At 41.8% G+C, this 26,649-nt stretch overlaps 1 protein-coding gene across 2 annotated transcripts in view; it reads right to left on the bottom strand.

The window, feature by feature from the left end:
* SPON1 (spondin 1) overlaps positions 1–26,649 on the bottom strand; it is a 270,634-nt gene that overhangs the window by 107,174 nt on the left and 136,811 nt on the right. For both annotated transcript variants that reach the window (XR_005020852.1, XM_036859677.1), the window contains exon 6: positions 3,279–3,427. Coding sequence is in view for 1 of the 2 variants with exons in the window: in XM_036859677.1 (XP_036715572.1) it covers positions 3,279–3,427 (149 nt within the window). In the remaining variant the exon portion in view is untranslated. The remainder of the gene's footprint in view (positions 1–3,278; positions 3,428–26,649) is intronic.

Genomic DNA, 26,649 nt, shown 5'->3' with positions numbered 1-26,649 from the left:
AGGGGGCACAATCAAGGATGATGCCTAGCTTTCTAGCATGAATAACATGGTGAAGGGGGCACCATCTTTGGGCCACATCCAGCAGAGAACCAGACACCTAGTATACACGCCATAGATGTCTACTTAACGAAGTAGAAATGGTCTTAGTGAAACATTTTCATAAGATGAGTATACACCAGCTCACTTTCGGGTCCTGGGTCTACCTACAAGTGTGATCTGCCATTCCCTACTGCCTCTACCTGCCTTGGGTTACTCATTTGTGACCTGCCAGGCCAGCCTTAGTTCAGTATTTCTAATCCACAGTCCCCACCAGGACCTATTTGCCTCTGTCCCCTGCTAAGAAGTGTGCCTTGGGTCCTTCCCTCACCCTCTCTGGCCACCAGTGTCATTATTGCCAATAATGCTGCTGTAATTTTTCATTAATTTTCTTGGTGTTTTGAAGTTATAGTAACATTAAAATTTATACTCAATAATATTATTACAGTTTTGCACTACTAATGCGATTATTATTTTTGTTCATTTGTGTTTGAAAGCCATTAGCATAAGATTTACCTCCAACAATATCTGCTGTGATTTTTCATGCCCTTGAAACTTGGAGCAAGCGATAAGTCTATAATAAGAGAAGGCTGGGAAGCATATAAATGTCTTTCTTGGGAAAATAGGGCTTTTATTTTCATCCTGGTTGGACTCGGGTTCTTTGACAGAGCAGCTGGTAGGATATAATGTATTAAAGGCTGAGAACACTGTGTTAGTTTGTAGATGTGTTCAAACAGGTTCCTGGTTATTCAGAGGGCACTTTTATATTCTAGGAGGATTCATATTCTTGTTCCTTTTTTATGCTGTTTCTTACCTGACTTCCAGAAAAATATAATGAATTGTGTGCTTGCAGGGAACAATATTTAGAACCATGAATTATTTGGAAGAGAAGGGACCCTGAAACCACTCTATCCTCCTGACTTTCTGAGGACCTGGGGAGCTGGATGCGTGGCTTAGCAGAGCTCTGGAAACAGGCTTATTTCAGAGGCTGGAGAGGGGAGTTTCTCTGTGGGGCAGGGAAGGAGAATGGGCAGGGCCGGCCTCATGAGTGTGTGACCTGTTCAGACTCTCAGGGTCCCGTGCTGTGAAATTCAGTGTCACCATCTTGAAATTCTTAAGTTTTGAACAAGGGACCCCACATTTTCACCAGGCTCTGCAAATTATGTATCTGGTACTACATACAGGTTTTGGAGTCAGACAGGCTTGGGTTCAAGTTCTGGAATTCTCTAACTATTGACTGTGCCTCAGTTTCCTTATCAGAAAAAATGGAAAATTTAGTATTGTCTTCTCCAACTAGAGGTGAGAGCTAAAAGTACATGTTCAGCATCTAGAGGGCCTGACAGGTGGTGACAAACCCTAGGACATGCTCAGTGGGATTTTTAACTCCCATGTGCAATACCCATAGTTAAACATTGTTATGACTTAATGTCAAGAACACTAGCCAGCTGGGAGAGCCAGACATCGTCAGTGTGTACAGAAGCTAATCCCAGGTGTGCTGATCAGGAACACACCGAGCAAAGAACATCTTCCTAAGGGGGGCATAAGGCGGGGGGCTCCATCCATCAGTTTTCAGCCTTTTTACTTCTATGACACATGACACATAATGCTTGCCAGTACAACGTGGTCTCAGTTTCTCACAATTCATACATGATTCCCTTCTCTCCAGAAACCTCTCAAGATAGCCAATGAGTGACACAGGCATTATTATGAAGATGCCCTCGACCTTGATCTAATTAATTTGCAAACTTTAGTATTTCAACTATTATTTGTAATAGATGGTTTTCAACATACGACACAACAGAACAGATACAACCAGTGTTTCACAATTCCATGCTTGAGAACCAGGAACCCAAACAAGGGATACGGCCTCCATGACAGGCTGGAGAGACCAGGACCAATATGAAGCCCTTCATGACTTTGCAGATGAACGTGGTTGTGCTGTAGCCCAAATGAGAGATGCCAGTTACAAGGCATGGCAGCCAGAGTCAGAGAAACACGAAGTTGTTGGTAAGATAAACTTGTGATGAATGACATGCTGTCTCAAAACACTGGGTTAAACATTTTTTCTGAGAATGGAGAAAGGTTTTTAAATCAAATTAATGAGAAACATAAGCTAATCCCTGGGCATTTTTGGACTCTGGTCCAAAAGAATTCCTCAGGGGATTATAGTAGGAATCAGGTGACCTTTGCTGCATTCAGTTTAGGGTTTGTGGGAGCTTGGAGTCCAGATGGTAGACGTCAGGAGGAAGGGCTAGGGGCCTCAGCTCTGCTTGCCCTGCTGCAGTACACATCGTGAGACACAGGGCCCAGTGTCTTCAGGGCCCCTGCACTGTCTCAGGAGATGTGGGCAGGAGCCTGAGCAGGCAACAGCCTCTCAGTGACCTGTGCTGGAGATGACCACACTCCAAGCACGGTTTGCTCTTTCCTTACTTCCTCCTGCGCACTTGTGAGCAGCGAGATGTGGGTGCCTACCCAGCTCTCTCAGGCCCAAAGGGCTTTTGTGGGTAGTGATGGCCAAAGCTGGACCATCTCCTCTCCACAGTGCAGCCTGTGAATGACCTTCGAAAAACCACAGCTCTCCTTTCAAGATCCCTCATCAGCCTCCTTCTAGTGCTTTTGATGAAGGATGACGGTACTTCCCAACAGACAGAAAAGAATGACGGACGATTGCTCCCTTATCTCTCATTGGTATGAATGGGGTCCTAGATAATAGTCTGGCTCCTGGGCCCACATGACACAGTACATGGTACATAAAAGATGCTTCAGTCTATAATGATTATGATTAATCACTGACTAATTTATCAAACACCTCAAGACATAGATGCAAAAAGCATGTGTCGATAAATAAATGTTTCTCTTTGGAAATGGTGATTTTAGCTTAGAGTGAATGTCACTCCCCCAACCCTCTCATGGATCAGAGTAAGAAAACCGTAATCCACTGCACTGACCCTTGGGAGAACAGAGGCGTGATATCCCAACAATGCAGCCACAGTAGCAGCTTTTAGCACAAGCTGAAGAAACCATACATGCAGTTAGGGAAAATCTGAGACAACAAGATGGACATTTGTGCCTCTGTCCTCTACTGAACATAAACCCCCTCAAACTCAGCAAACAGATTTCACTTCCTATGGTACCAATTTTCCAGCACATTGTACTGTAAACTTCGAGCCCCTGGGAAAGAAAGCTAAAGGATGCTTGGCTGCATTTCTGGGTTTTGGTCCTTCTGTGATTGTTTTTCTTACCTGTTGTCGAATTTCCTCCTCCATTTTCACTGGTGAACCCAATTCTGCAACTTGTTTGACGCCTTCGCTCGCATATCCTCCATACTCCCATAGCACGTAATTCTTGGAGTGGGATCCGCCGATGATCGCAGACCAGTGATTTGCCCGACCTGGGAAAGCCAATCAGGATGCAGGTATCAGTGTGTATGTGGCTAAAATACAAGTCCCTTAAAGGATGGGGAGGAGGTGTAATTGGACAATGATTCAAGCAGCGTTGGCTAAGCACCTGCCCTGTGTTAGGTCCTGTGCTATTCTGGGATGAATAAGACAGTCCCTGTAAGCAAGTATGTCTTGGGGATATATGACAGGGCAATGGGTAGATGTCTAAACAAGACACAGAGGTGGCCCAGAATGATGACTCCTGTCTGGAAGGATCTTAGAGAAGAAGAAAGTTGAGAGAATTTTTAAATGCTGAGCAGATTTGTAAGATAGAACAGAGAGGAAAGGCTATTTCTGGCAGACTCAGAAACATTAAATAACATTGTGTGTTTGGGGAGTCATAAGTAATTTAGCATTGCTGTCACAAACTGTCAACGAGAGAGGCAGGAAATGATGCCAGGGAGGTAGGAAGGGACCTGCTCAAATGAGTTTGGATGTCATTTGAAAGGGTCTGAAACCACTGAAGGGTTCTGGGCAGGGGAACGACACAATCACATTTGAATTTTAGATAAATCATCCAGGCAGCAGCATGAAGAATGCATTAGAGGGAGCAAAATTGGAGTGTGGAGCTGGGGAGGTCAGCACAGAGCAAAAGGTAAAGGGAGTGAGTGGGGAATTAGGCTTGACAGTTCCTGGGAAAAAGCACTGCTGTTTTTAGCTGGCTTTTTTTTTTTTTTAACATCTTTATTGGAGTATAATTGCTTTTTAGCTGGCTTTTACGTACCTTCCAGGGTGAGGGGCAGGCAGGCTAGCCATGTGAAAGCATGGGAGAGGTGGTTTGGATACAAGGACATGACCAGTCTACTGCGGTTTGGTGAGGATCATGCAGGATGATGACTGCAGTGGGATGTAGCAGGGAATTAATGGATGACACAAAGGGAGAACAGAATAAGATCTGGACAGGACCAAGACAGAACTTAGCCTGAAGATTCTTCCATCTCAGGAGGGAGGAAGGAGAGGAGAGAGTCAACACCAGCACCACCCTGGATTTGTTTTTGCATGTGATGAATATAGATGCATATATACTGATTACTAAGTTACATACAATTCATCATAGGGTTGGCTCAGTTGTCCACAGTTCTTTGGTTGGTTTTATAAAGTCTTAAGTTAAGGAACATTTTCAGGCATAGCGAAGAGGAAAACTTGAACTGGGTGGACCCAGCTGACATTTGCAGTTTATCACCCTGTGGCCCAGAGTGGGCAGAACTCTCCACGCTACCCCACCACTTAAGAAAGTGACTCTGGGGCTTCCCTGGTGGCGCAGTGGTTGAGAATCTGCCTGCCAATGCAGGGGACACGGGTTTGAGCCCTGGTCTGGGAAGATCCCACATACCGTGGAGCAACTAGGCCCGTGAGCCACAACTACTGAGCCTGCGCGTCTGGAGCCTGTGCTCCGCAACAAGAGAGGCCGCGATAGTGAGAGGCCCGCGCATCGCGATGAAGAGTGGCGCCCGCTTGCTGCAACTAGAGAAAGCCCTCGCACAGAAACGAAGACCCAACACAGCCAAAAATAAATAAATAATAAATAAATAAAAAAAATAAAGAAAGTGATTCTGAACAGGCCCTGATCTTGTTTACACCTGCCACCTGCTACCCCAGGGTGCTCTTACCCAGAGGCACATCAAGAACATGGGCACAAAGCCACCTGCCCAGCCTGCTGAGGGATGACGGGATCCAGGCAGATGACATCACCACGTGGGTCCGCCTAACTGCTGGATCATTGTTTCCCACATATCAGGGAAATGCAAGCTGCATGTCATGTCCGTAGAGAAGACAGATGGAGATGCTGCCAGCTATTTCTCTAACTCGCTTCCTGAGTAGGGAGAATGTCCTGGCTATCATCTAGGCCAAGAGCACTGCTTGTGTAGGGGCAAAGGTAAGAACCAGTCATGACCTTTGGTTCATGGTGTGAACACAGGGAGACCAGTTTCAGCATCTCTTATTCCCCCAGCTCTGTTCCACCAAAATGTCCCCTCGTTCCAGACTCATCCTACCTGCAATTTCATACTTCAGTGGCTCAGCACATGCTGCTCCCTCTGTGCTTTCCTCCTCTTGTCATGGCTGACTCATTGCTCCTTTATAATTTACCCAGAAGCCTCCCAAGACCACCATAGAATGACTTAGGCCCTTGTCTTCTGATCACATTTAAAAAAAAATTGAAGTATAGCTGATTTACAATATTATATTAATTTCAGGTATACAACATAGTGATTCAATATTTTTATAAAGTTAAAGTTATTACAAACTAATGGCTATATTTCTCTGTGCTGTACAATATATCCTGGTTGCTTATCTATTTTATACTTAGTAGTCTGTATATCTTAATCCCATACCCCTATCTTGCCCCTCCCCTTCCCCTTTCCCCACTGGTAACTACTAGTTTGTCCTATCAGCATAGATCACATTTACCATCCCTGCTACACATCTGTTTTCCCACTAGACTGTAAGCTCCCTGAGGAAGCCTGTCTTCAGACTGTATCCCCAGTGCCTAGCACTGAGCTTGATGCATTGTGAATGCTTAGTACATGTTTCCTGAAGCATTCATCCAATCAAATGAAAAGGTGGCAGTATACGTGCTCGAAGTGTTTGGGAGCAGGCTTGCACAGATTTGATTCAATGTGATTAAATTCAAATCTCAGTTCAGCAGAGTTCCTAACTCCTACTGGGCTAAAGCACTCAGCTATTCTGCATGCTGTTAAAAATAAACACCAAACAACAACAAAAAGGAAAGGCACGGGTCTCAGAGCCAGCAAACAGGGATTCAAATTCCGGCATTTCCACTTACTAGCTGTGTATACTTGGTCAAATTCCAATTATTTTATTTCCCTGAGTCCCAGCTCCCTCTTTTGTAATTCAGGGGTGATAATGCCTACCTTATTGACCTGTTATAAGAATTAAATTCAATTTTTAAAATAATGACATAATATATGTGCAATCACTAACACACAATAGACCCTCAATAATTATAGTTTCCTCCTTCCCCGGTTGTTTGGGAGGCTACAAAAATGAGTAAAACATGAACCTGCCTTTAATTCAATACAGGAGATAAGAGAGACATAATATGAACTAAGATAAGAGAACAGGAGCAAGCACAATCACAGGGGGATTAGGGGATGGACCCAGATGGCTCTTTCTGGTTTATTCATTCAACTTCCATTTACTATGTGCCAAGCACAGTGGCAGGCCCTGGGCACCAACAGGAATTGGATATGGTGCTTGTCCTGGAGGGACTCATGGTCTGGGGGTGGAGAAACAGATGGATAAGCAGATTACCTATAATCAAGCATGTTCAGAGTTCTAGAAACAAGAACACAGAGCAAAGGGGATGGAGCAGCTAATTCCAAATTCAAGGATTCAAAGTCAAACATACCACATTTATTCAAATTTCAATACATTGAATGACATCAACCACATAATAGATACCTGCAAGGCACTAGGCTAGGGTGTGGGAGCAGACCACATCCTCCCTGGGGGACAAGGTAGGCACTCATGGAACAACAATCTGCAATGTTAGAAATAACAATGAATTCAGGTGAGTGGCAGTCACTCATGTGCAGAATGGTATGGGGGGAGGGGGCATGGTGACGGAGAGCCAGAAGACCTGGGCTCCAGGCCTCCATTCGTGACCATGAATCAGTCATTCCATCTCTGAGAGCCCCAGTTCACTTTTTAAAAATAGAGATAATAATTACTAGTCTGGACTATCTCCCAGAGTTGTGCAAATTAATTGGGCTGGTTTGGGAGAGAACTACGAAAACTTTAAAGAACTGTGCAAAAAAAAGTCTCTGTAGTTTTATAGATAGAAAGCACTATGGGAATCCACAAGAGGAATCCACAAGAAGGCAGAGGAGGAAGGACATGTTCCCCTGGGAAGGAGACTCCCATGGGAAAACTGGCAGGACAGTAGGAGCGGGAATTCTATTAAAAATAGGTAAGAGGATTAAACACCTATTAGGTGTTAGGCATAATGCTTAGGTGTAACTCTCACTACAACCTCATTGTCATCTTATAGATGAGGAAATCAAGGCCCAGAGATGTTAAGGAACCTACCCAAGCTCACAGAGCTAGCAAGGGGGCAAAGCTGGGGTTCAAACCCAGATCTGCCTGACCCCAGAACACACGCTCTTTTCCCACATCCCATTGAGAGGTCAGGAAATGGAGATCGTTTGGTGGACTGGAGAGTTAGAAGACAAAGAGATAAGATGAAAAAGAAAGTCAGGGCCAGGTTGCAGAGGGTTCTGAGTGTCCATCGTGGTAAATGGCATCGGAAGAGAGAGAAACATGATGGAAGTTTCTTTCTGGGGAGAATGACATGACAATAGTTAACATGCATGGAGTTGTTACTACGTGCCAGGCACTGTGTCAAGGACTTGATCTATATTATTACATTAAATACTCAAAAAAGAAAATTCCTTTTTTTCAAACCCAATAGAATTGTTTAGTAGTCCAAATACATAATAGAGAAACATAATTGTGAGCTTGCCTTATAATCTTCTGTTTTACTGTAACACTATATCAATGGGAAAAAATGCCTTCTGAGATTCAAACAATTAACTTATAAAAGAATGTCCGGATCAGAAATTTAACAAAGAACTCCCTTCATAGCAAATGTTTATTTAAAAGAACTTTTATGAAATATTCAGACATTAAGAAATACTTATATGTAGCATATGCCTTTAAAATTAATCAGAAAATTCTTTTGATATAGATGCTATCATAATTTCCACCTTTCACATGAGGAAACTAACCTGAGATCACCAAAGCAAATGAGTGAAGATGCTGGGATTCAAAGTCAGGTCTGTCTGGTGCTAGAGCCCAGCTTTCCTCCACCCCACTGTACCGCATCTCTGGCAGGACATGCCAACTGTAGGAGGGGAGAGGGCTCAAGGGTGAGGAGACCAAACAGGAGATCCATCAACATCCCCTGGATGAGTTGGGCCTGACTTAGGGCAGTGGAGAGGAAATGGGAACATAGAACCAGAGGTATAAGCCAGTAAGATCAGGGAGGATCGGACAGTCTGTGGGAGTCAGTTTAGTGAAGTAGTTAAAACTCTGGTTTTTGGAGCAGACCAACATGTATTCTAGTCTCCAATCTGAAACTTCCTAGATTGAATATGTTAGTCACTCTCAACTCAGTTTCCTCATCTGTAAGGTAGGGATATTGACATGACCAGCCTCGTGGTGTTTTTCCGAGGCTGATGTCCATGAAGTAATGACTAGTTAACACACGAAATGGGCTCAGTAAATACCAACCAGTCAAATTAAATCTGAATGGGGCAGGGCAAAGCCAGACAAGCTTCTGGAAGGCATGGGACCAAAAGGAATCTGATTCGGTGATTGGGTGCAGTTTGACTTAGAACTGGTGGGCAGAGATGACAGGAATGTCAGATGCAAGAACTTGAGTCTGAAGAAAATGGTAGGGAGTCATCTAAACGGGACTCAGTGGTCTAGAGCTGGCAGAATGAGGTGCTAAGCAGACCCCAATTAGTTGGGGCACAGAGTTTAGCCCCGGGCCCCACCATCCTCCAGGAAATAAGGGATGAGAGGAAGAGAAGCCCCAGGTATCAGGAGGCCTGGGGAGAAGGGAACAAAGTAAATGCTCGTGACTTTCTTAAAGGAATACTCAGTGGGACTACCACTGGGGTCCTTGGTAAAACACTTGGGCTTCAGCCTCAGGGTAAAGGCAGAGAAACAAACACTACTGCCAACTCTTTGGCTCTCAGGTAAGGCCACAGCTCTTTAGGTTAGCATGCCTCTCTCTGACTCAAGCAGTGTTTAAGTGGCTCACACATAGCTGGGTCTAGATGGTTACTCCCAGTAGCTTGGATGAGGCATAGATGAGACGAGGCAGGTGGGAAGCTGGGAAGAAGAAATGATTAGATATGTGAGTTTGAGACACTGTTAGCCAACCAGGTGTGCATCTGTCTGAAAAGCCACTCCAGGGGGACATCCTGAATGTATGTGTACTCGCCTCATTTTTGAAATCTCTTCTTTGTCATCACTGGGGATAAATTACCGGGGTTCACAATGATGCCTAGAAGGCTAGTGCTGATGAAAGAGGAACCATGTCTTGCCTTTGTCTGGTGTAGGAGGAAGCATGGTGCACAGCAGATGGATTCTCTGAGGTGTTCTGCATATGGCAGGTATTCAGTAACAGCCAGATTTCCTGGACTGCTTTGCCAGTGGCTGCATTTCCCTACCCATCCCAATCCTGCAGAAGCCACCCATTCATTTCCTTGACACTCACTCATAGCGCTTCACTGGAGAATATTCTACAGCCTTGGGGACTAGTTTGCTACAACCTCCTGCTACCCAACCTTAGCCTCAACCATCATATCGCAGCAAATCTTTGTCTGGGGACCTGGTTGGGCCCTTATGGAATTTGTTATAGTAGCTACACCAGAGCTCCTCCAGTCTCTAAGTCCTAGCCTCCTCACCCCTTCTCTCTTAGTAGGTGACTTTGTTACTTAACTTTTCTAAGAAAACAAAGGTCAACACACCCACAGACTTACCCAGGCACCACGTGGCCAGCGATCAACAGAAAAACGCTGTGGACCTGCCAGCCCTGTTTGTAAACGTTGTCTTGGCTCTCACTTTTCCCTCTTGCCCTGGTTATTCTCACCCTAAGCTCAATTCCAGAATCTGCCTGATTTCTGACACTTTGGATTTGGGCACAGAACTTGGCTCCTTTGGGTTTGCCCCTGGGTGCTGCCCAGGATACAGCTTGTACTCGCCCTCTGGCTCTTCCTGCTCTTGGCTGCTTCAGGAACTCACTCTGACCGAGCTGTTCTGGTTTTTAGGATCCCATCCCAGTATAGCCTACTGGAAAAAACCTTGCATGGGGAGATCTGTCATTTAGGCCAGAAATTCCTCAACTTTCTATCATTCTGCCTTCTTTACTCAGCTAGCTTTTTTTTCCTTCCTTAAGGTCTCAAGATAAGTGTCACTTTTCCATTCCAGGAAAACACTCAGGCAACTGATTACAGTCTTTTGCATCTCCCTGAGGCCTCCCATAATAATATTCTATTCTATTGACTAATTAATCAAATGAACATTTACTAGGCAAATACTATGTATGTACTAAGCCAGGGATCAGTAAGCTATACCCACTCCCTGTTTGTGTTCCAATAAAGTTTTTTTTTTTTTTTTTTTTTTATAAATTTATTTATTTATTTTTGGCTGTGTTGGGTCTTCGTTTCTGTGCGAGGGCTTTCTCCAGTTGAGGTGAGTGGGGGCCACTCTTCATCGCGGTGCGCGGGCCTCTCACTGTCGCGGCCTCTCTTGCTGCGGAGCACAGGCTCCAGACGCGCAGGCTCAGCAGTTGTGGCTCACGGGCCCAGTTGCTCCGCGGCATGTGGGATCCTCCCAGACCAGGGCTCGAACCCGTGTCCCCTGCATTGGCAGGCAGACTCTCAACCACTGCGCCACCAGGGAAGCCCCCAATAAAGTTTTATAGTTTACATATTATTTATGTATTGTTTATGGCTGCTTTCATGCTACAATGGTAGAGTCAAGTAGTTACAGCAGAGACCGTTTGGCCTGCAAACCCTAAAATAGTTATTATCTGGCCCTTTATCAAAAAAAGTTTCTTAAAATGTGTGCTAGGCCATGGTGACTCGGAAAAGAATCAGATTTTGTCCCTGTCCTTGAAATGTTCAGTGTGGAGGGTAGGGTGGCAGGCATGAAGGATAGGTCATAACAGGCAATTACAATAAAATGTGAGCAATACACCTTTGGTAAAGGCAAAACCAGAGTGATAAAAAAGCATAAATAAGGGGACATTTAACCCAGACTATACCAGAGAAGGCTTCCTGGAGGAGATGGCAGTTGAGCTGCATTCTGAAGGATAAGTAGGAATTAGAAAGGCAATTAGGGGGTATTTAGGCAATTAGGCAATTAGGAAGGGTATTTTTTGCAGAGGGATCTGTATGTGCAAAAGCAGGGCATAAGAAAAGCCAGAGGTACATGGAAAACCAAAAGTAGGTCAAGGCGTGTGTGTGTGTGTGTGTGTGTGTGTGTGTGTGTGTGTGTGTGTGTGTGTGTGTGTGTGTGTGTGTGTGTATTTGTAAGAAAGGGATTATTGGTAATGAAGCCAGTCAGCTAGGCAGACCATGAAGAGATATGAATGTCTTCACAGTAAGTTTTTATTTTATCTTGAAGGCAATGTGAAGAAGAGAATAAGATATTCCTGTCTACAGACAACTCCCATATCTATATATGCTCATGCAACTTCTGCTTCTGACTCTGATGTAGTAAATGGCACTGGACTAGCCCTCTGGACATAAGTAACTATAAAACTGGGCAAAATATATGAAGTACCAGTTTTCAGAAGTTGGAAAACAGACAGCAAAGGACTATGATCCCTGAGAGAAGGGAAACACAAGAGATGAGCCCCAGGTTTGTCCTGGACATTTTCTGGTTCGTGGTGCAGGAAAGTGGAGCACAACAGAGAATGGCAATCTGGCTAAGCTGATGATGTAGAGATAGGAATTCGAGGCTGCTGAGATAGATAGGATTTACTAGTAAAAATGCCAGAGAGGAGAGAGCTGCACAGAGAAGTTCAGAAATACGCATAAAACTCCCCTTAAATCTGTGACCAAACACTAAGCTGCACATGTGCAGGGTGGGACTCCACAGGCCTAGGAGAGAATAGTTACTGGAGAGCTAAGAGCTGAATGGAAATTCCAGAGATCCCACAATGCTAGAGATGTAGGACTTCCAACCATCCATATTAAAGAGACTTTGCTGACCATTCTGGAGTTCAATTGAGACCCTAGAAAAGACACATATTAGGAGTAAAATGACATTAGCCCCAGAGCAAGGGATACTCTAGACTCACCCTAACAAAACTTAGAAAACAAGCCCTGAAAGTGAGTCAAGCAGATCTACCACTAAATCTGCCAGATCAAAACTCCATATCTTTAAAGGAAGACAACAAATCCAGACACTCAACAATGTAGCATCTACGATGTCTGTCATACAATCAAAAATTGTTCAGAAGCAGGAAAATATGATCTATAACCATGAAAAAAAAAGTCAATAGAAAAAGTTCCTGAGATGATGGATACATTGGGATTATCATATGAGGACTTTAAAACACCTATTATCAACATGTCCAAGAATTTAAAGGAAAAGATAGACTTAATGAGTAAACAGATGGGGATGCTCAGCAGAGAAACAGAAACTGTTTTTAAAAACCCAATGAAAATTCTAGAATTGAAGAATACATCTGTATTAGGACATGGCAAAGAAAAAGGTCTGTAAACTAAAAGATAGGGTAATAGGAAATATTCAAAATGAAGCACAGAGAAAAAAGTTTGAAAAACAATAAGCTGGAGTCTCAGTGACCTTTAGAACAATAACAAGTTGTTTAACACAGAGGCATTTGGAGTCTCAGAAGGAGATGATAGAGAAATTGGGTTATAAAGTATTTTTAAAAATAATGCCTGAGGGACTTCCTGGTGGTCCAGTGATAAAGAATCCACCTTCCAATGCAGGGGGACATGGGTTCAATCCCTGGTCGGGGAACTAAGATCCCACATGCTGTGGGGCAACTAAACCTGCACACCACAACTACTGAGCTCACACGCCTCAACGAGAGAGCCCACATGCTGCAAACTACAGAGTCCATGCGCTCTGGAGCCTGCGTGGCACAACTAGAGAGAGAAAACCCGCACACAACAACTAGAGAGAAGCCTGTGCACTGCAACGAAGACGTAATGCAGCCAAAAAATTTAAAAAAAGAAAAGAAAATAAAAATAAAAAATAACAAAATAAAAATAACAACCATAAAAAAAAATGCCTGAAAATTTCACAAATTTGATGAAAGATATCAACCTACAGATCCAAGAAGCTCAATAAACTCCAAACACAATTAAAACAAAGAAAATTACACATAGGCACATCACAATCGATGATACCTAGAGATAAACAGAAAATCTTAAGAGTCAGAGGCAATAAAAGATGGACTACAATCAGGAAAACAAAGATAAGAATGACTGCTTGCTTCAAAAAACAAGACAAACCACAAGATAAGAAAATGATACCTCTAAAGTTCTAAAAGAAATAAAAAACTGTCAACCTAGAATTCTATATCCTGCAAAAATATCCTTTAAAAATGCGGGTGAAATAAAACACTCTTTTGTAAATAAGAGCTGAGTGAATTTATCACTAGCATATCTGCAGTATATGAAATATTAAAAAAAGTTCTTCAGGCTGAAGGGAAATGAAAACAGATGGTAACTCAGAACTACATGAAAGGATGTACCAGAGAAACTAAATATGCAGATAAGGTAAACATTTTATCTCTTTTTCACTGAAGAGCTTCTCCCTTGAAGTAAAGAGGTTCAAGTTTTCTCATTCTGAGTGAAAAAAATCTTCCATCAATGCTCTCTTCCCACAAAGCCTACCTTTTGTCTTTCTACACCTCCAGGCTTTTTGCGAAAGTTAAGCTTACTGTTTCACTTCCTCTCCTTGAATTTTTTCTCAAATCCTTGAAATCTGATCCTGAGCTCCCACCTGAGCTCATTACTCCACCAAGTCTTTGAAACTTTGATTTTTGCTCCCCTCTATTCCCACAGCTGGACAACTGCTAGGGGCAATCAGAGAAAAATTACTGTCTGCTTTATTTTCCATTTAAAAATAAAAGTACACTTTATATTCAACAAATTTCATCCTTTTTAATGTATAGCTTAGCAAGTTTTGACAAATGCATGCAATCATGTAACCACTACCATAGTCAAAATATAGATAGTTCCATTATCTAAAAAAATTACTACATGCCCCTTTGTAGTCAACCCCATTCCTCCACCCCCAGCCCTTGGCAACCTCTGATCCCTATAGTTTTTCCTTTTCTGGAATATAGTATAAATGAAGTCATATAATATACAGCCTTTTGAGTCTGACTTCTTTAACTTAGCATAATACATTTGAAATTCATTCATGTTGTTGTATGTATCAGCTCAACCTTCTTTCAAATGTCTTGAAAGAAAAGAGACCTCCTACTGGCTTAAGGTCATCACCACATTCCTGTTTCCACCATTTACTAGCTATGTGACTTTGAAGAAACTACCTAAGTTTTCTAAGACTCAGTGTTCTTATCTGTGAAATGGAAATAACAATGGTACTACCTTCTAGGTATTACTATGATAATATAGAAGGAAATCTTATGGGTATTACAGAAGGGAATCTACATAGAGACAGACTAGTTCCTGCTATATAATAAACACTCAATAAATATTACTTTTCATATTAACGTTCCATTTCTCCAGGGAAGGTGGGGGTCGGAAGCAAACTAGAACATGCACAGGACCTGTCCATTAGGGTAAGGCAAGGTCCTGGAGGACAGCTGGATTTTCCAAGTGGTGTGGGCAGCTTAGTTGTGGTTCAAGTGGCAGTCAACACTGGGAGGGTATAGATTCTCAACAGGTGGGTGGAGCAAGTGGTGAGAAAATGGCAGCAGAATGAGTCAGGCATCCAGACAGAAGTTCTCAGAAGCAAGCAGTAAAGCCCCTGACACTAGTTTGTAGTCAGGGTTCAGGTTCCATCTTCTAGAGTCAGGGTGGGAGACTTAAAAGAGGCTGAGAGGGAAGCAGTGACCAAAAAAGCATCTCTGTTCGGAGACTTGGGAGCACATGGCAGGGATATCTTGGGTATGGGGACAACTTAGGAGCCCAGAGATGAGCCCCAAGAGACCTGGGGCCTGGATTGGGACAGAAGGCTCTTTAGCAACTGCCTGCCTCACATAGGAATTGCCTTAGGAAGTGGGAAATAATAATAATCATTAATATCTAGTGAGACTTTACTATGTGCTTTATATATGGTTATTAATTTAATCTTTGAGACAAACCCATTTTACAGATTAGGAAGTTAAACCACAGAAACATTAAATGACTTGCTCAGAGTTATCCAGCTAGTAAGTAGTAGAACCAGGATTTGGACCCAGGCAGGCTCACTCTAGAGAAGCTCTAAATGATTTTTTTCTGTGAAGATGGAATTGTTCTATAGTTTGCTGTCCAATATGGTAGCCCCTTGCCATATGTGGCTATTGAACGCTTGAAATTTTATATAATTTTAATCCATTTAAATTTAAATAGCTACATATGTCTAGTGGCTATCATATCAGAAGCACAGCTGGAGAATCTTGGATAGGTCTGAGCACTGCTAAGTGTAAGAACCAACTGCGCAGGTGGACCCTTTGGCAAGTGGAGATGGAAGAGGATAGGCCTTACTGGGGACTGGGGTCTCTCATGGCAGTAGATCACATGTGGCAGGTAGATAGCATGCAGGAAGAGCTAAGATTTGGCCTGAGGCAGTTGCATTTGATGCTCTGTATCACGCACCCTCCATCTACCTCTGACTTCAGCCACAACGGTAGGCAGATGTGAGCACACATTCATGCTGTCAGTGAGTGTCTACCTTAAGTATACTGTGCTTCTTCCCATTTTCTGCCTCATGGTCTTCTCTGACGCTTTTGAGTGCCTGTTTGCACAGCAAGCAAGTGCCTGGGAGTTCAGGGAAGTTAGCACTCCTGGAGACAATACTTAGCCTACAGAGTGATGGGTGCTAGTGGACAATTCTGGAAGGTGGATAATTCTGGAAGGCATTCTGTACACTTCTCAGAGGTACACTGAGAAGTGTACCTCTTTTTATTTCTTCAATATTTCACATCGTTTATTAATGCAGTACACATTAGATCCAAAATCTGCATTTTCTAAGCATACCGTGTTTGGATCTTTCAGATTCTTCTGAAGTCTTAGGTTATGTCTACAGATGTACCCTTAAGTGGATGAACAACACATTCTATAATTATTGAAAATGTAGTACAGAGTGAAATGATTTAAATATAATTTAGGCATATACTGATTATGAAAACAGATCTCTCAATACAGTACTTCTCTGTCTTGGTAAAAATAATAAAGCAAAGAAAATAATTCATTTCTGAAGTTGCTTTCCTTCACCTGTAAAGGTCTGATCTCCTCCCACTATGCATATGTACCCTTTACTGTTAAGGAAAGCTTTGCATATGTATATATAGATGCCAATGACCTCAAAATGCACTTTTTTAAAAAAACATCTTTATTGGAGTATAATTGCTTTACAATGGTGTGTTAGTTTCTGCTGTATAACAAAGTGAATCAGCTACACATATACATATATCCCCATATCTCCTCCCTCTTGCGTCTCCCTCCCACCCCTCTAGGTGGTCATAAAGCACCGAGCTGATCTCCCTGTGCTATGTGGCTGCTTCCCACTAGCTATCTATCTTACATTTGGTAGTGTATATACGTCCATGCCACTCACTCCCTTCGTCCCAGCTTACCCTTCCCCCTCCCCATGTCCTCAAGTCCATTCTCTACGTCTGTGTCTTTATTCCTGTCCTCCCCCTAGGTTCTTCAGAACCAATTTTTTTTTTTTTTAGATTCCATATATATGTGTTAGCATATGGTATTTGTCTTTCTCTTTCTGACTTACTTCACTCTGTATGATAGACTCTAGGTCCATCCACCTCACTACAAATACCTCCATTTCGTTTCTTTTTATGGCTGAGTAATATTCCATTGTACATATGTGCCACATCTTCTTTATCCATTCATCTGTCGATGGATACTCAGGTTGCTTCCATGTCCTGGCTACTGTAAATAGAGCTGCAATGAACATTGTGGTACATGACTCTTTTTGAATTATGGTTTTCTCAGGGTATATTCCCAGAAGAGGGATTCCTGGGTCGTATGGTAGTTCTATGTTTAGTTTTTTAAGGAACCTCCATACTGTTCTCCATAGTGGCTGTATCAGTTTACATTCCCACCAACAGTGCAAGAGGGTTCCCTTTTCTCCACACCCTGTCCAGCAACAAAATGCACTCTTAAGTAGATTCCTTCTCCTCCCTTATCATTCTCCCCCAATTCTTTCATTCCTGTTTCCTGGATCACCTTCTACATAAACTATCTGCACCAAAGTCCTTGCCTCAGGCTCTGCTTTTGGGGAAGTTGAGACCATGGCTCTTTCAACTAAGATCATGTGTCTGGGACCAGAGATCCATACAAGTCTGGAGATTAGACAAGAGCTAGCTAGGGCTGTTCCTCTTATTTCTGCAAGCAGAGTAGTTTTATAGATACAGAGGATCCTTTAGCACCCCTCCACCTAAAGCTACAGATGTTTGTAACCATTGTCAATGTTATCATCATTGTTGCCATTGTTACCATTATCAATATCATTATCATCAAAACCACTACCATTTATTGAGCACATTTCCTGCATCATGCACTTCACAGGTATTAGCTAACATCCTTCTGTACTCACAGTGGTCATACTAGGTAGGTCAATTACCATCTCCATGTTATGGTTGAGGGAACTGAGCTGCTGGTAAGTGGCAGAGCTGAGATTATCATCTGGTCTATCAAGGCCATGCCCTTTCTACTCCACTGCGGATCCACAGCCTGAGCCAAGTCCAGAGTTATTTAGGAGGTCATTCTGATGTCACCCATGGCTGCCACCAGGGGAACAAATAGGACAGTGCCTATCCAGTGCCCCTGACAACATTGGGGTCATGGCTCTTGAAACTCATAAATTTTAGCCTTCCCAACCCAATTTTTCTGACTCCTGATTTACTTGGACATCTCTAAAGCCTAGCCAATCACCCGAGTTTCATCTCAGAAGTAAATAATCTCAGGGCACCCCCAAACTCCTATCCCCATTGCTACTCTAGAGGCTGGTTAAAGGTTTATTGTGCATTGACAAATAGCACTGGGGTTAAGTTTCTAGAAAGAAGAACTTTATTTAAAAGTGTCCTTCCAAGCTGTCTTTTCTACATAAACATTGTTATATATGGAAGAGAGGCTATATTCCTGGACAACTTCCAAATGTTTAATAAACCACTTACACCTGAGTTTGAAGCCCGGGGAAGGAATTATAGCACTTTGGATGATAAATTTTAGCCATGTTTATCTAATTTTAAAATTTTAGGCACTTGTATTTAAAAACTTAGCTGGAGTGGTAAATAACTTTGCTTTATTTTTTAGAGTGTAAACCAAAAAATGGAGTTCTCCCATACCCATTAGTTCATTTTTCAGATTTAAATCTCAACTGTCAGCTAAGCCCTATAAATAAGTAAGCTGATGTTCTTCTGTGTTTGAAAAGTTTTTAGGCAGCAGAGAGAACAGGTCGTGAGAAATAGGAATTACTGAGCATACCCTTGAACCAGGTACTTTCATATGTATCATCTAATTTAGTTTTCAATTCCATTTCATTGATGAGGAAACAGGCTCAGAGAGGATCTGTAACTTGCCAATGGACATATCACCTGTGACTGGTTAAACAGGATTTGGATTGTGATTGCTTTGTGTTTGGGAAGGGTTTTTCTTCTGCCAGAGAGAGGGAGGCTGGAGGCTCTGGAGAAAGCTTGTTAAGCTAATAATAGAAGGAAAATCTATTGAACCAAGTTTATACATAGGATGAAAGAGGAGTCTGGATGGGGCAAAAAAAAATTCCACCTCAAAAATGAAGGTTAAAGTGAAGATAGGAGCCCAATTTCTTTCATGACCATAGATGCGGATACCTCAAACAAAATATTAGCAAATCCTATATCCAGGTATTTAGAAAAAGGATACCATATCACAACCATGTAGGGTTTATTCCAGGAATACCAGGATAGTTTAACATTCAATATAATTCATCACATTAACAGGAAAAAAAAGAAAAATTTTACCAATATTTTCATAGATACAGAAACATTCGAATACATTCGACAGCCATTCATGATAAAAATCTCAGCAAACTAAGAATAGAAGTGAACTTCCTTTACCTGATAAAAAATAAACAACAACAACAAAAAGATATGACAAAAATAATACTTAATAATGAGACAGTAAAGCTTTCTCCACTAGATTGGGAACAAAGCAAGAATGCCCACTGTCACCACTTCTATTCAACATTGTACTGGCAGTTCTAGCCAGTGCAATAAGGCAAGAAAGAAATAGAAGGCATAAGGATTGGAAAGGAATTGTTGGTAGAAGATAAAATTGTGTATGTAAACATTTCAAAATAGTCTATCTATAAACAAATAGAATTAATAAGTGCATTTAGCAAGGTCTCTGGATACTAGTTAAATACACAGAATCAATTTAATTTCTATATACCAGTGACAAACAAAAAATAAAAAAATTTTAAATCTATTATTTGCAATATCATAAAATATCTAAAAATAAATATAGTGAAAAGTGAACAAGATCTCTTCTCCATAGGGAGCTATAAAACATTATTGAGTGAATTTAGAGTAAATCTAAATAGAGTAATTTAACATGTTTGATGATTAGAAGAGTCAATAATGCAAAGTTGTCATATCTCCCTTAATTTGTCCAGAAATTCAATATGAACTCAATAAAAATACTAGCAGGTTTTTACAAAATGAAAATTGAGATCATGATACTAAAATTTATGCAAAGGACCAAAAGCAGCCAAAATAAACTTGAAGAAGAACAAAGTTGGAGAACTAACACTTCCAGATATGAAAGATAGACAAATAGACCAATGAACAGAGCCCAGAAATAGATCCACAGATATACAGTCCCTTAATATATGACAAAGGTGACACTAATGCAGAAAGAAAAGGATAGGCATTCCAATAAATGACTCTGGGGAAAAAAAAAAAAGAATCTTGACCCCCTACCTCACACCATACACAAATTCAATTATAGATCAATTCAACATCTAGACATGAAAGGTAAAAACCATAAAGCTTTTAGAAGAGAACACAGAACAAAGTCTTCATGACTTTGAGGAAGGCAAAGATTTCTTAAAAGAGACACAAAAAGTGTCAACCATGAAGAAAAAAAGATCATTTGGATTACATTAAAATTAAAACCTTCAGTTGATCAAAGGATTAGCAAAGTAAGAAGGCAAGCCACAGAATGTATTACATATACTTGACAAAGGACTCATATCTATTATATATATATATATATATAAAATCCCTACATAGCAATAAGAAAAAGGCAGATAACTCAAGGGAAAAAAGTCATCAAAAGACCTGAACAGGCACTTTAGATTATCCAAATGACCAATAACGTAGTAGTCAAAATCAAAGAATTCAAACTAAAATTACAGAGTGATAATGCTACATACACCAGATAGTTAAAATGAAAAAAGACCAACAATATTGAGTGTCGGCAAAGATATAGGTTCACCAGACCTCTCTAGTTGTGAAAAATTGTTCAGTAGTATTTACTAAAGCTAGGCTACATATCTTATGACCTACCAATTTCACTCCTAGAATATAACCAACAGAAATACATATATATATTTGCTAGAAGACACGCACTAGAATGCTTATACGGCACTATTCATAACAGCCCCACACTTGAAACTACCCATGGTTTGCTCATCCATAGCAAGATGGCTAAATGAAATGTAGTATATTCATACAATGGAATATTATACAGCCATAAGAAGGAACAAACCAAAATTACACACCACCATGTGGATGAATCTCACAAACTATAAAGCTGAACAAAAGAAGCCAGGCACAAAAGATCACACACTGTAAAATTCTAATTATAAAAAGTTTAAATACAGGCAAAATTAATCTATGATATAAGTCAAGATGGTGGTTGCCCTTTCTTGGTGGAGTAGTGACTGCAAGGGGACAAAAAGGATGCTTCAGGAATCCTAGTAATTTTCTGGGTTTCATGCTGATAAACATGAATGTGTTCAAATAAATGGGAAAAGTGTGACCTGTACACTTAGGATTTACCCACTTTTCTGTATGGATGTTATGTTTCAATAAAAAGTTCACTTTTAAAAAAGAAAATGTGAAGGTAGAAGCAATGTTACTTTCCTTTCTTGTCTCTCTGAGGCTTGGGCTGCATTGTATGGAAATCAAAAGTTTAATTCTCATGTAATGGGGATGGTGAAAGGGAAATGACAGAGACGAGCTGTGAATCTGTTAGCGGTGCAGGTGGGAGGTCAAAGGTTACCCCAGCACATTTTAAAGATCAGAGGTCACATGCTCTGGGCCAGGAGCTCAGGCTGCAAGGAGCCATTAGCCAGGAATTGCAATGCTAGTATCTTTCTTTTAGGATTTGACCAGTCAGGGAGGCAGCTTGGTAGAAAGACAGCTTGGTTCATCTTAATTCAACAAATACTCACTGGTTCCGTGTTATGCTCTAAATCCTATGCGAGGTCCTGGGGATTCTGAGCCAAACCAGACAAGGGCCCTGCCCTGTCTCAGCATATTAGGGGGATCGAACATGTAAACAGGCAATTACAATGCAGCACAAGAATGTCATGATAGGATAACCACAAGGCTGGAGCAGAAAGGAGGAGGGCTGCTAATCTAGTTTGGGGAATTGAAAAAGCTTTTCGAGGCGGTGGAGTTTATGTTGAGAACAAAAGGGTGGCCAGCACTCAGCCAGGTGAAGGGGGTGGGGACAAACAGAGTCGCAAGCCCATGAAACAGCCTGTGCAAAGTCCCGGTGATCACACTGAACAGGGCGCTGTCTGGAAACATAAGATGGATGTGGAGCCAAGAGTAAAACTGCAGAAGGGCAAGAGATGAGACTGGTATGAGCCAGGTCCCAGTGAATTGAGTCCTGTTGAAGAATCTGTATTTTAACCCAAGGTGACGTAATTAAATCCTGGATCTAGCCGGGCTGGGATCTGCGACCTTGGGCAAGTCTCTTCCTTTTAGTAGTATAGAACTTTGTTAGTTCCGCCTTGAATACTAGCTTTCCCACCAGTGGTTTTAAAAAATACATAAAGAGGTGACTTTTTTTGGTTCTAAAGGCCTGCACATAGTAGGTGCATGCAGGAAAGTTCACTGACTGATGAGCGTCCAGGGCTCGGTAGTGAAGGAGGACAGCATCTTAGCTTTATTATTTAGAACACAAAAGCTGGCTCCGACCCACGCCCACCACCATGTCCTGGCAGCTGAGAACACTGCAAAGGAAATAATCAGGCTGGAAAATTCTCCTTTCCAAGTTCCTGAAACCTGCAGCCCAAGGTGGCAGCTGGTGGCCTATTATTCCCTGGAGCTCTAGCAAAATGGAAGAATTGTGTTTATGCAGTTCTAAGCAGAAGAAGTCTGTTTTCTCTTGATGAAGAGGGATAGTTTATGATTAGAGGGATATTTCCTTAGTGGTGGTGGTAGTTTTTCTTTTTCTTTTCTTTTCTTTTTTTTTTTTTTTTTTTAACTCTTAGAGATTAAATTATTGCAGTAAGGGGGCAGCAGGAATTCCTCTGAGTTGATAAGATCCGGCTTGCTGGTTCTTCCTTGGAGGGAATAAAGGGTTGAATAATTTATTCATTGCTTGAACAAATTTAAAGGGTGCTGTCAGAATCAAGACCAGAGCAGGCAGATCAGCTTAAAGATGAGACAGAGAGACTGGTAGTGGGGGTGAGCCAGCTGGCCAAGGACCTCCTGGTGTTAGGAGAAACCAGGGACACTGGGTATTGGGCAGGTCTGGCAGGTCTAAGAGGCAGAATTCCAGGGTTTGGAAGGATTGGTAGGAGCAAGGATTGGAGGGGCAAAGATAGGGCTTCCCCATGGGTCTCACTGGGGAACAGGGCAACATTAAGGGCAAGGTCAGCTGGAGAGGAGTTAGTCCTGAGATATCTATGGAATCAAAGAATGCCTGATAATTGAGGCCCAATTATGAGACCTGGCAGCCAAGGCAAGAACTGGATCGCAAAAAATGAATTATAATAATAGCTAACAATTATATAACACAATATATGCCAGGCACTCTTCTAAGTTCTTTACATATATTAATTCGTTTCGTCCTCACAACAGTCCTGTGAAGTTGGCACTGTTATCATTCCCACATGATAGATGAGAAAAGTGAGGCACAGAGAGGCTAAGTGACTTGCCTGACATCTCACAGAGAGTAAGTGGTAAAGGCAGGATTCAGTCTGGCTCCAGAGTCCACGTGCTTAACCATTAGAGGTGATGGCCTTGTTAGAATTGGGACAATGGGTTGCTAAGCTCTTCCAAAATTCTTCCAACAAGTAAAATCACTGGTTCCAGAACCCAGGGGCTGGACTGAGTCTTAAAGAGGGCCTGAAGGTCCTCAGCAGGCTCACTCTTCAGGAGCACTTCTGTCTGTAAGTTCTTCTTGTTGTGAATTATTCTCCAAGCTTATCATTTCTAATAGCTGCGATAAGCAAATCTAAGACCTTGGTCTGCCGGCATTTTGCTTTTTGCCTTTTTCTGCTAGTTCTGGCCCAAGAGCCATCAGGACGGGGAGCTGATGTCTTGCTTTGGCTGATAGAAATACCTGACTGACGACCTCTCAGTTGGTGCCTCTGGCACAGAGGGAGCATAAGCCATTTCCCAGTGTTGTGTGTTCAGAACTCAAACTGACATCACAGTCCTATTAACTTGCTTCCACGTCCTTTGGTTGAAAATCCATGTCACTTTGTCAGCCAAAACAAGAATTTCAAGACAGAGTTAAAATGTTGCCGTAATCCATGTAGCCTAAGTAAGTACTAATGAAGAAGGAGACCAGCAGCAGTTGGGTTGAAGAGGCATTTTTTTTTTTTTTTTTTAAAAAGGTAATTCTTTTTTTTTTTTTTTTTTTAACTTTGGGTTTATTTATTTATTTATGGCTGTGTTGGGTCTTCGTTTCTGTGCGAGGGCTCTCTCTAGTTGCGGCAAGTGGGGGCCACTCTTCATCGCGGTGCGCGGGCCTCTCATTATGGCGGCCTCTCTTGTTGCGGAGCACAGGCTCCAGACGCGCAGGCTCAGTAATTGTGGCTCATGGGCCTAGTTGCTCCGCGGCATGTGGGATCTTCCCAGATCAGGGCTCGAACCCGTGTCCCCTGCATTGGCAGGCAGATTCTCAACCACTGCGCCACCAGGGAAGCCCTGAAGAGGCATTTTAACTGCTTTATTTCCAACATGAAACCCAAGAATCCTTGCAAATTGGGAGGATGTTTGGCAGGAATGCAGCAGCTGGCACAAAACATGCAGCAATACCAGTCATGATCATGAATAGTCAGCCTTATGTGGCATAAACAATTCTTCAGGATATATTTTCAACTCATTGGAAAACTTAAGCACGTAAATGCTATTAGCTTCAGTGGAGTTCTGTGTGTACAATTCTGGTAAATTTATTAAGATTTTTAGAACATAAACATTCCCCCTTCATATGATTATTTTAAGTAGTTAGAATATTTTCTTAAAAATGGAGACTTTTTTTTAGCAAGCCCACTGAAAAACATGTATTGAGCACTAATTCCATATCAAATACTATGCTGGAGCTAGGGATACAGTGATGGTCCCAATTAATTCCATTGTCTTTCTCCAAGGTCTATCATAAAACCATTATAGAAGATGAGAAAAAAGCAAAGAGGACACAGAAAATAGAGGATAAGGAAAAGGATCATATAGGAAGTTTGTCCAGTGTTATTTCTAATATTCATAGTACCTTGAAGACGCTAATTATAATTGCATGCCCTATGGTTGAAGAATGTGAGAGATTTTTTTCCACATCTTACAGATTAAAGGAAGCAGAATGCATTTAACTTAGATTTTAGAGAGGGTTTAGATTCTGTCCTATGTGACATTCATTACAAGGGATGGAGTGGACCCCAGGAGCCAGGTTCATCCATCTGATACTTGCAAATGTCTACTCTGTTTTGCATAGGCTGGGAGATCGTGGTACCATTCTGAACAAGACATTCTCCCTGACCCCAGGGAACTAAGAGTCTAGTGCAAGAGACAGACAGATAAATAATTTTTGCCAGTTAGGATCTGCTCCATGATGTAGGAGTGGACAGAATGTTGTTGGAGCCCAGAGGAAGAGATAAGTCTTTCCTCGGTCTTTGAGACAGAAGACCTGACTGTCCTTCCTGCCCACGGAGAAAAGAAAATTGTTCCTATGTTTAGATTCTCAGAAGGGGTCAACTTCTACCCTCCTCATCCCCTCCCAGGTTTTTTGAGTGTCTACCACGTGCCAGGCATTTTGTTGGTCACTGGATGTATTGCAATGAGCAATGGGTAGTGACAGCTCCTGGAAGCTATCCTTTAGAGGGAAAGACAGCTAATTTAATTAAACAAATAATTACAGAGCAGCCTCATTTTATGCGGATGTGAATCACAGGGACTAAAAATGCATACATATATTAATAAAAACATATAAAAATAGGAATAAAATCCCTCTGTACACAAAATGTAAAACAATGCAAATTCCCCCTCCCCCAAGTTAAAAAGAATTGTCAAGAATCATAATTTCAAAGCTGGTGACTGAGTGAGTTTTAAACTGTGTTTCTGTGATTGGTGCACAGCTGTACCACTTCATAGCTGGTTTAAAAAAGCAGTCTTAATCCTTTGTCAGGATGAATCTTGAATTCTGTAAAACTTTAAATTATATGGATATCTAGAAGAACATAACTCTAGGGAAACCTGTAGCAGTACTACTAAACAATAAATAGTTAGAAGAGTACAAAGGGTTGTAAAGGGGCTTTGAGAACCAGATGCAGTCCAGTGTTGGGTATCAGGAAAGACTTCCTTGAAGAAGTGATGGTTTAGGCTGCAATAAGAAGGCTAAGACCTGGCTTGGTGAAGAGAAAAGGGAACAGGACTCAGCTCAACAATTAGGTTGGTTTCCTTGTCTCATCCCAGCTTTGCTTCTTCTTTAGTTAGTTGTTGCTCAGGCCCTAGTATAATCTGAGGCAGATTCCACCTAAGAATTGCTTGTGTGTGTTTGGGGAGGTGGGAGGAGGAGAGGGAAACAGTGGAGAGAAACCAAAACTGATCTTGGTCAACAGAAATCACAGAGCACATAAATCCCAAACTCTGTTTACTTCCCTTAGCTGATTTACAAAAATACAAGTCAGTAAATACTGAACTGTCATTAAAATTAGCTGACTAGTTCCATGTGTTTGCCTGGCTGATTGTGAAATGTGTGTTGCATTTGTTATTAAATTCTTTTCTGAGGGGGAAAAAGTCACAAATGCAAACTCTATTTCCTCATTGCTGGTTAGCCTGTCTGTAGAATGAGATCTTTTGTAAAATGTTTTTTAATTTTAAAATTAGGGGACTTCCCAGGTGACTCAATGGTTGAAAATCCGTCTGCCAATGCAGGGGACACACGTTCGAGCCCTGGTCCGGGAGGATCCCACATGCCGCAGAGCAACTAAGCCCGTGCACCACAACTACTGAGCCTGAGCTTTAGAG

This window comes from Balaenoptera musculus, chromosome 8, assembly GCF_009873245.2.
Source record: "Balaenoptera musculus isolate JJ_BM4_2016_0621 chromosome 8, mBalMus1.pri.v3, whole genome shotgun sequence".
NCBI classification, from domain to species: Eukaryota; Metazoa; Chordata; class Mammalia; order Artiodactyla; family Balaenopteridae; genus Balaenoptera; species Balaenoptera musculus.
The sequence above is the reverse complement of the archived record's forward strand: the minus strand, read 5'-3'. Positions and strand labels throughout refer to the sequence as shown.